Source organism: Helianthus annuus, chromosome 7, assembly GCF_002127325.2.
Source record: "Helianthus annuus cultivar XRQ/B chromosome 7, HanXRQr2.0-SUNRISE, whole genome shotgun sequence".
In the NCBI taxonomy this organism is placed as follows: Eukaryota; Viridiplantae; Streptophyta; class Magnoliopsida; order Asterales; family Asteraceae; genus Helianthus; species Helianthus annuus.
Window position 1 is genome coordinate 115,260,750 of NC_035439.2, and position 10,267 is coordinate 115,271,016.

General features: G+C 37.0%; 2 protein-coding genes across 2 annotated transcripts; one reads left to right on the top strand and one right to left on the bottom strand.

Moving 5' to 3' along the window:
• Positions 1 to 379: 379 nt before the first annotated feature.
• LOC118480237 lies at positions 380 to 2,160 on the bottom strand. The gene is made up of 8 exons (XM_035974980.1): positions 2,020 to 2,160; positions 1,669 to 1,879; positions 1,489 to 1,585; positions 1,055 to 1,182; positions 873 to 957; positions 632 to 770; positions 492 to 581; positions 380 to 445 (listed from the first exon to the last, which is right to left on the bottom strand). The coding sequence occupies exons 1-8, from the start codon at positions 2,158 to 2,160 to the stop codon at positions 380 to 382; spliced, it is 957 nt and encodes a 318-aa protein (XP_035830873.1).
• A 936-nt stretch (positions 2,161 to 3,096) lies between these two features.
• LOC110907161 (RING-H2 finger protein ATL70) lies at positions 3,097 to 3,770 on the top strand. The gene has a single exon (XM_022152186.2). It carries the CDS (start codon positions 3,168 to 3,170, stop codon positions 3,651 to 3,653), a length of 486 nt encoding a protein of 161 aa, XP_022007878.1. The 5' UTR covers positions 3,097 to 3,167; the 3' UTR covers positions 3,654 to 3,770.
• Positions 3,771 to 10,267: the final 6,497 nt, after the last annotated feature.

A 10,267-nucleotide genomic window follows, 5' to 3' on the forward strand; every position in this document is an offset into this window, starting at 1 on the left:
ACCATCTCCACCAACCAACTCAGCAATTATTACTGGATCATCACATGTTTTTTGCACAGTATAAACACGATAGTCATTTTTAAGATTGAACTCTGAAACATCAATCTTAAAAGCAACCTTCTTATCAACCAATCGAAATATCTCATGAGGGAATCCAGTATCATTGGTCTTAACATGCCTCTCTCTTATGTCACTCGCCGCTAATCCAAGAAGCTTCTGAACATCTCTATCAAACATAACAAAAGAAACACTACCACTCTCATCCTGCACCCGCACTTGCACCTTGAACCTGAAATATAACTATATTCAAATATCAGTCTTAGAATGTTACTTATATAAATGTAACGCTAAATAATCATAATTGCTTACTTTGTGGTGATCAATGTACATTCAGTATGACATTTGATACAAACCAAAGAAGTCGCAGGCAATCGAAGAATATCATCTGAAACATTTTCAACATTTTGCAAGTATTCACTTTTACCCATCACCTTCTTGAAACACTTACGACAGGCAGCATAAAACCAACCATACTCTTCTTGCACAATCTTAATTGTCGCAACCACAACACAAGACACTTCCTGTAAAAACACGCAGGTGACAAACCAAACTATATACAAAGATGTGAAACCTTTTCTATCTCGCTAATCTCATCAACATGTTTCTTCACACCTTCAGTTACAAATTCTTTATGTAATGGAAAAACACTCTGAGACGATAGTATCGTTTGAGAAGTAGAACCACTCCCTTGTCCAAACTTCAGTATATGCCTTTTGAATACCACAAATGATTAGAATTAGTATACAAATGACATGAAACCAAGTATTTGACTTGAACATCTATATACAATAGAAATTGCATTGAGAAATTACCTCCTCCTTAGCTCATTAACTTCATCAATTTCTTCATTCAGAAAAATTTGTGTTGCAAACTTATCACTTTGAACAGTATATTCACCTACATGGAAAAGTATATAGATATTTAATGTATACCTGTCTTTATATTGCCAGAAATAAACAATATAGTTATAATTTGCAGAAATTAACAAAAATACCTTTCCATTTCTTACACTTTCCATGCTGTATAACAACCATCACATGCTCATGAGGTGGGATTTTAGAAATGAAGTCATTAATCTGCAGAGCATAATCATTCCACACAGTACACCGCAAAACCTTACCCCTACATGAAAAGAATATTCATATCAAAACAACATTGAATAAATAAAAACAGAAAAAATCAATCAGGAAAGCTGTAACATTTATTAAAGTAGCAAATGAGCCATAAATTAACTACCATATTCACTAAGAATAAACTGCAGACCTCATTTATTACTATGATTCAGCATTACATACAAACACTATAAATCTCATTTATTACCATTACCATGATCCCACATTAAATACAAACATTCTTCATCTTATTTATTAACATCATCAAATACATTTAATGATCAGTACATGACTGAACATATAAACAACAACTTACTCCAAATCTTCAATCTCGAAATTCATCTTCTTAGTCTCCTTTGGAGGTCGATCAAAGATTTCAAGATCTCCACAACAAATCACAGATCCAGCAACATCTATATGATCACATTATACAAGAATATAAGTAAAACTCCCTAATATTATACAAGCAAGACATGATTACAAAAATATACACTACCAACACTCAAAGCGTTTAACGCCTCTCCTTCAAGAATATCTTCATAAGCTCTGAAATTGAAACCATACTCAACACCTTGCCAATCTCTCACAGGAGTAATAGTTGTGCATCTATAAAAGTTGATTTTATAAGGCTGCACTACTACTTTATATAAATCTTTATTCTCACGAACACCAAATTTTGACAGAATCACAACAGCATCTTCTTGCAGCTGTCCATCAAAAGCAGGTATCAGATGACTCTTAATACCTGCTTAAATCTTAGCACACTGAAGAACATTTAAAGAAAGTATCTTCTTAGCATACAACACTACATTCTAAAATAAAACGCAAAAGCAGAGATACAAATTACCTTCTCATCAATGAAGATGATCTCCATCTTGTAACCCTGATTCCATTTTCGAATAATTCTCGCCTTCATGTTCCACATATCCTTCCCAGGATTCAAATCGTTAACAAAACTAAGATTATTACTGTCAACTGATATTGACATGCTTCTAATTCAGAATTCGGATTGTGATTAAATTTCAAATTTCAAAATCAGAGAAGTTGAAAGCGTGATGAAATATGAAGAGGGAAATGAGAAGAAAAGCCTTATATAAGAAGGATGATTGACAGGAGTTTCTGAGTGACATGCATTAATTGCTAATTACTTATTCCCATGCATATTTGAATTTGAATTTCCCGGTAATTAGCGTTAAATATCTGCTGATCTAAAAGCATTACGGAAGATAACAACAACTGCTGCTGCTAAGTATACGTTTGCCAAAGGAACCAGCTGCTACTTTCTCGTAGATGGGTAGTGGTTTGCCCTTTGGAATGTGAGCCAGACCTTTTAACATTTGAAAATACACAAAGCAGTGGTTTGATGGAACATTAAATGTATTTTAAATGTTTTATATATTAGGCTTTATGATGTAATAATAACATAAGAAAAACCTTGTTGGACATGCTCTCCTGCTGACACATCAGTTTTTTTTTTATGTCATTGAGATTTCTCATTTTATAGAAAGTATAGATGCATTTAATATAAAGACCCAAGTTCTAACCATGGAATAAAACCATTAGTAACTATTCACTTTAAGTTTTAACAGTTCAATCCTAATTTTCAATAATAAAAAATGTTATATATATGCGTGTGTGTAAGATTAGTTTAGAAAACACCAAGTTTTCTTAGTATAAGGTGAAAAATTTATTTAATTCAAGTTTTAAATTTCTATCTCTAATAATAACATTAACAAAACGTGTTTGTGTGTGTATATATGTGTCTGTAGATAATACACTTACGGTAGTCGCAACTTAAAATTGATTTAACAACTACTTTTTAATGTTTTGCATACATCCATAGTTATAGTGGTCTATGCGTATATATGCTATATATATACGTTTCAAATACGAATTTTTAAAGGTTATTGATCAAACCCAAAGGCCAAGAGACCTTATCTCCGCATATATATAAAACAACCTCCAAGTTGACATTTCTTATTCCTCACACACAATATGAGCACCACAACGGTCACCGGAGATTCAAACACCATTGACACCACCGGAAAACCCGACAATAACGTCACCTACGTCCTCGGGCTAGCCTTCGCCGTCATCATCCTCTTGTTCACTCTCTCCTATGCTTCTTACAAGTGTAGGCGCGACACACGCTCTTCATCACCTCCAGAAGGTGATGATCAACGGTTTAGGACAAGGATGGTCTCTAGAGGCGTTGACGACGATGTTCTCAAGACTTTTCCGGAGTTTGTTTACTCTGAGGTGATGATGGCTGGAAAGGGTGACTCTCTTGTGGACGCGAATGGGTCAGGTTGTTCTATTTGTTTGGCGGATTATAAGCCCGCGGATGTTATTCGGTTGTTGCCCGAATGTGGTCACTTGTTTCATCGGAAGTGTATTGACAAATGGTTGAGGGTTCATCCTACTTGTCCCGTGTGTCGTAACTCGCCGTTGCTGGTCAAACTAGCGGTTCAACCGAGTTGACTGATCATGTTAATAGACTACAATATGTATATGTACAAGTGAAAGTGAAATAATGTTGTAATTGTTATAGTGAAGTGGCAATTTATATGATGATGACATTGCTTTCTTTTGTTTGAACTTTTTACTAATGATTTACGTCAGACTATTCACTATTATTGACAGATAAATACAAAAAAATAAAAATAAAAAAAGATTATTTTAGCGGCGATTGGTGATTCTTCGGTAATCTTCTTATAATATTCATTAGTGAATGAGTTGTTGCTAATCCTTTACTCTTTAGCAGTATTAGTTGTTGATGTGTAGATGAAGTGTTTACCTACGTCTCGTCTTCCTAAAGAACTTCACTAACGTATTATGATGATTTAGTTTTATTTACATAATATAATTGACTGAAGGTTTTACCCACGTCTGGTTTCTCTATATAACTTCACTAACGAATTACCGATGATTTAGTTTTATTTACATATAACTGACTGAAGTTTTTATCCACGTCTAGTATCCCTATAGAACTTCACTAACGAATTACCGATGATTAGTTTTATCTACATATAACTGATGCATCCATCATTATAATTCTCTTATACATGAGTGATGTGTCATTAATATAAAATATTCAAATCTAATATAAAATAAAAGTCCAACTAGTTATATACGCATGTTCCTTGTTGGTTGCATTATTAAACTTTGTTTTGTATTAGTTGAAAAATTATATATAAACATACGTCATATACATACACACAATATAATATATATTTATATATGAAAATGATTATAATTAATTAGTGGATAACCTGTATTAATCATCAGCTTTTTTATTGATACTTGGAAAACTATATTTCAATTGTCAAAATTATGTTTGCTCATCATTGTGATAATGTATTATATATTTAAAACTAAAATTATTGAAATATGATACTAGCTTCTAACTTACAACATATATTATACAAAAAAAAACAATTAATTTTGTTAGTTTCAAAACTATGGTCAGTAAGAAGGGTCGACTGTGAGGCTAAATTCCATCATTTTGAGATCTTATTTCAAGTTTTCTCTAACTAATTTTTTTTCAAGCTTAGGGGAGATCATTCTATGCATTATAGAAATTTTGAGATATAACCTATTAACCTAACAAATAGTAGTTTCCTATACAAATGATACTTTCGATATATTTTTTTATCACCAAAGTTAAGACAGCTAAAAAACTAGTGTGAATGGTTATTATTAAAGTATGGAAGGTTGTAACATAGTGCATGATCTTATGCAATGTGGACCAAAAACTGTAATATGTAGAAGCATTTCTATATTTGCTTAGTTTTTGTGACCTAATTAATCAAATTCCCTCAGTAATTCAGCAATGTGGTCAACTATATTCTTTTTGCAAGTCAAGGTGTGGCATGAATGAGGCTGCTAAAAAATGGGGTTTGAATATTTTTTTAAGTGACTTTTTTTCGAACATCTATGGCATATTCGGTGTAATAAATATCTCAAGGGAAATTTGTTCACAACACAAGTCTTTGTTGAGAAATTGCCATGTATGTGCTATAGAGGTGAGTGATTTGTGAATATTTGCGATATATTTTTACAACAGTGAGGTGCCTTTATATAGGCATGATACAAGAATGGAAAATAGAAAACTAATAAAGCTAATTACATGATTCTAGCATTTATACTAAATATAGACTAGAGGCAATATACTGCTAATTATTGTTGGAATTTGACTCATTGATATTGCCTTTTGACCCATTATTATCGCCATTCCTAATACGCTCCCGCAAGATGGAGGATCCATCGGAGACTCCAATCTTGGAGCGGTTACGCAGAAAAGGAGCTCGGGACAGCGGCTTCGTGAGCATGTCAGCTAGTTGGTCCTGTGAGCTGATGTGCAGAACACGTAGATGGCCAGCAGACACTTGTTCCCTTACAAAGTGATAGTCAAGAGCAATGTGTTTCATGCGAGAGTGGTAGACAGGATTTGCAGCCAGATATGTGGCACCAGTGTTGTCACAAAATAATGTGGGTGGCTGACCGGTTGAGATGCCTAGCTCTTGAAGTAGGTTCTTTGTCCATGTAAGTTCTGCCGAGGCATTGGCTAAGGCTTTATATTCTGCTTCTGTGGAGGATCGCGATACCGATCTTTGACGTGTTGATTTCCATGAAATGATGTTTTTGCCAAGATAAAGAAGATAAGCAGTGGTGGAGCGACCAGCATCGTGTACATTACCCCAGTCAGAATCCGAGAAGGCCGAGAGTGTGAGCGGAGAGTTTCGGTGAAGGAAGAGGCCGTGATGGATAGTACCTTTAAGGTATCGGAGGACACGCTTAAGGGCCTGCCAGTGAGTTTGTCGAGGAGCATGCATAAATTGAGACAGTTTGTTGATGGCAAAGGAAATGTCTGGGCGGGTAAAGGCGAGGTATTGAAGGGAGCCCACAAGTTTGCGATAAGGAGTGGCATCAACAAAGGGGGATGGATCGGTTGGAGACAAGGGATCAGTGGCACTGAGAGGGGTGTGAACATCCTTTGCTCCTTCCATATGGAATTGATTGAGAACGTCATTTATGTGTCGATGTTGGGATAGGAAGAGCCCTGTTGGAGTTGGAATGACTTCCACCCCAAGAAAATGGTGTAGCATGCCAAGGTCTTTAATGGAGAATGTGGTGCTCAAGGCTTGAACAAATGTGTCGAGGAATTGGGGATTGTTACCGGTGAGAACAATGTCATCAACATAGACCATGAAGTAGGAGGTGATGTCTTTGTGTTGATAAATGAAAAGAGATGCATCGGCTAGAGATTTTCGAAATCCATAGCGGAGAAGAAAGTTGGTTAGCTCAATGTACCAGGCTCGAGGTGCTTGTTTCAAGCCGTATAGAGACTTTTTGAGTTTGCAAACATGATGAGTGTCACACCCCAACCAATGGCGGAAACATCGGGATGAGACGAAGTGTGAAGATTGCTCGAGACATCATAACGCTAATAATTGTGACAAGTATTTAAATAATCATTTTATTCCATTTCTAAAGGATCAATTACAAAGCTTTTGAAACAAATACAACAACCTGAATAATAAAATAATACAATATGAATACAATTCTTTTTAAGTGTGTATCTAAGCATCCTACTAAATTCCATGCATCGTCGACATCCACCTGTAACATGTTAAAATAAAGTCAATGCAAAAGCAAAGGCGAGTATACAAGTTTGGTACATACATAGCATAAGATAAAAGTGTGAACAATTCCTCATAGCAAGCATGCGATTCAAGATAAACATTAAATATGGCATGTGTATAACATATCAAACCAAGAAAACGCAACTTGCTCATGACATAACCAAAGTTTCAGTAGAGGCGGGTCGTTAATCCTATAGCGCTACATATGTCACGGTTTGGCTCGTACGAAGTTAATGATAAATTCAACACATAAGATTAATCCAAGTTTAAAGCATCAAGCCATCACGTATACAAGCATGTTATAGGAATGTTCATGTGTTTAAGCAAAATGTTCATGTGTAAGTTTGTTGATAGATAAACATGTTACACCCCAAAAGTGGTAAAAGTAAAAGGGGAAAATACGAGTATACTCACAATATTGCAAATTCTTCCGATTATCCGATTGTTGACGAGTGAAAGGGACTTGGAGGATGGAACATCGAGGTCACCCTATAGGGCAAACGATGGTGCATGAGTAAACAAAATTATAACGGAAGATTCGAAGTGGAATATAAAGTATAACTCGTCGATATAAATGTAAATTTATATATAAATATCTTTGTATATGTATATATGTGTATATATATATATATTATAAGGATTGAGTAATAATTCTAAATTAATACCATCAAAGTATTGTTGAAAAGTTGTCGAAAGTAAAAATAATTATACATTTATATCTATTTTATAAAAGTTAATCGAATTTGATAGGGTTCGATTTATAAAATTAACTCGTTTTGTTTTACGGAAATTTTACGAAAAACGGACAGAGTTTCCTCTGTTCTTGGATGATCCCAACAACACAAGTTGTCGATTTATTTGTCAAAATTCAGCAATCAACAAAACATTGCATATTTATACTAGTTAAGTAACGAAAATATGCGTACATGTACAAGTTTCAAAAACGCGAATATCGAACACGTTTAAATAACTAAATATATATAAACAATAACAATAAGAATTTGCGTCGTTAAGATTATACCAAGTCTCGGATCAACAGTTGACCAACTTTGACTACGTCTGACCCGATGATGATCGTTTAACCGTTGTTGACTGTTTGACCGGAACACCAAACCGAATCTGGTTGTGACATGCCCCGAGCCGAGAAACAGAACCAACGTGAACTCGGTTTGAACCAACTTGAGCAGGAATAAATTGAAATATCTAAACCAAGCAAAGAACTGAGATTAAATCTGAATAAAACAAACCGGATTGATGTTCACCGGAGTTTATTCACGTCGGCCGCCATAGAACTTGTCGAAGATAACCAAAACCACCACTGTCTTCGGGTCTCCTTGTCAACAGTCGCCGACAAGAGGGTTCGGCCCTCTCATCTTCGCGTCTCTCTCTCTCTCTCGCGTCTCTCTCACTCCCTCTCTCTCTCTTCTGTATTTGTGTCGCCGCACGCTACCATCGAAACAGTGGTGGCCGACCATTCGTTTGGACAGAGGTGGCGGATCGGATGGTGGTCTTCGTCGGAGAGAACGAGGGAGAGCAGAGGGGGAAGGGTTGGGTGGCGTCGGTAGGTGGAGTCGCTGGAGCTCGGCTCCTGCTGCCGCTGTTTAGAGAGATCGAGAGGAAGGGAGGTAGGGGATGTTTGTTCAGGGTTGTGGTGTTGAAGATGGAGCTCTATTTTGAAGAAGGTGATTGAGGGTTAAGATAACGGCTGGTGAAATAACAAAAATGGGATTTTTAGGGTTTTATTTATCTTTTTTTTTGAAACAAAGACAATAAGGCCCCTAAACTTTGAAGGGTTTAGTTAACTAGGTTAATTTATGTTAGAAAAGAAAACCAGTTCAACAACAAAACTAACCAGGTTAATTTACTAGCTCTAATATCTAACGAGACCTACTATGATATAATAAAAATGAACTTTTTAAATAGTAATAATAATTAATTTAATTAACAGAATAGGATAGATGGATAACCATACTTACGAACGAATTAAATTAAAGATAAAGCTTTTCGACGATTATAACGAAACAATGAATACAAGGATACAAAATTTCTAAAAAAAAGGAATACTCACAGTGGTTTCTAAATATGGAAAGCTATGAAAAAACGCGGAGCGTTACAATGAGGATATTGAGGGTGGACATAACCGGATGGTTGGGCCATGAAGACATCCTCATGAAGGGTGCCGTGAAGGAAGGCATTGTTGACATCTAATTGACGGAGCGGCCAATTTTTGGACAAAGCAACCGAGAGGATGGTTCGGATGGTAATGGGTTTTGTAACCGGGCTAAAGGTTTCAAAGTAGTCTTTCCCAAATTGTTGGTGAAAACCTTTTGCCACAAGGCGAGCTTTGTACTTAGCAACAGAGCCATCCGGGTTGCGTTTAATGCGAAATACCCATTTACAGCCAATGGGTTGTTGGGAGGTAGGAGGGACAAGTTCCCAGGTTTGGTTTTGGAGAAGTGCATTATATTCCGAGTCCATGGCTTTTCTCCATTCGGGATCTTTGGACGCTTGACCGTGAGTTGTAGGTTTAAGTGTAGGTGGTAGAGGGTGAAGAGTGGTGGTGTTGACCAGGTTGTGGTTGAAGTATTTGCTGTTGGGTTTCTTTGTGCGTTGGGGACGAGTGGTTGTGGAGGAGGGAGGAGGGTCGGCGATAGGTGGAGGAGGGCCGTTGTTGGATGATGAGGCGTTGCTGGTTGAAGGTTCAGAGTTGATAGGTGAGTCTGATGAGGTGATGGGTACGGTTTCGGAGGTAGAGGGTTCGGTTGGAGTGGGGGTTGGTTGGTCAGTAGGAGGCATAAAGATGGGAGGGGTGTGAGGTATGATATGGGGAGGTGAAGATGTATTTTGTGGTAGGTTGTTGATGGTAGTGGTGGGTTTAGAGGTAAGGGACTCAACAGTGGGTAGGGGAAAAATGTTTGCATCATTTGATTTGAAAGGGAAAATGTGTTCAACAAATTCCACATGGCGGGAGTGATAGAGTCGATGTGTCACGGGATCATAACATTTGTAAGCTGATTTTGAGGAGGAGTAGCCAAGGAAAATACATTTGATTGATCGGGGATGAAGTTTGGATGAGGTGTAGGGACGCAACCATGGGAAGCACAAGCATCCAAACGGTTTGAGTTTAGCATAGGTTGGGTGGCTTTTGTATAATCGATCAAAGGGTGATTGGTAGTCAAGTATTTGTGTGGGAAGACGATTTATAAGGTGAACGGCGGTTTGAAACGCATGGGTCCAAAAGGTTAATGGTAGGTTGGAGTGATGGAGAAGTGATAGGCCGGTTTCAACAATGTGTCTATGGCGGCGTTCGGCAACACCATTTTGCTCCGGGGTGTGTGGAGGGGTGGTGAAGTGGGAGATGCCATGTTGTTGAAGATAAGGAGTAAGCCCAACATATTCTCCTCCATTATCTAAGAAAAGGGAGATTAGTGGAGTTCGAAAAAATTTTTC

What these genes read in the sequence shown, in the direction of transcription:
- LOC110907161 (XM_022152186.2), top strand. Translation starts at nt 3,168, where the DNA reads ATGAGCACCACAACGGTCACCGGAGATTCAAACACCATTGACACCACC.
- LOC118480237 (XM_035974980.1), bottom strand. Translation starts at nt 2,160, where the DNA reads ATGTCAATATCAGTTGACAGTAATAATCTTAGTTTTGTTAACGATTTG. An exon ending in TCATCTTCATTGATGAGAAG is followed by an intron (nt 1,880 to 2,019) that starts GTAATTTGTATC and finishes TTTGATGGACAG; the next exon opens with CTGCAAGAAGATGCTGTTGT. An exon ending in TTCGAGATTGAAGATTTGGA is followed by an intron (nt 1,183 to 1,488) that starts GTAAGTTGTTGT and finishes CTTTTCATGTAG; the next exon opens with GGGTAAGGTTTTGCGGTGTA.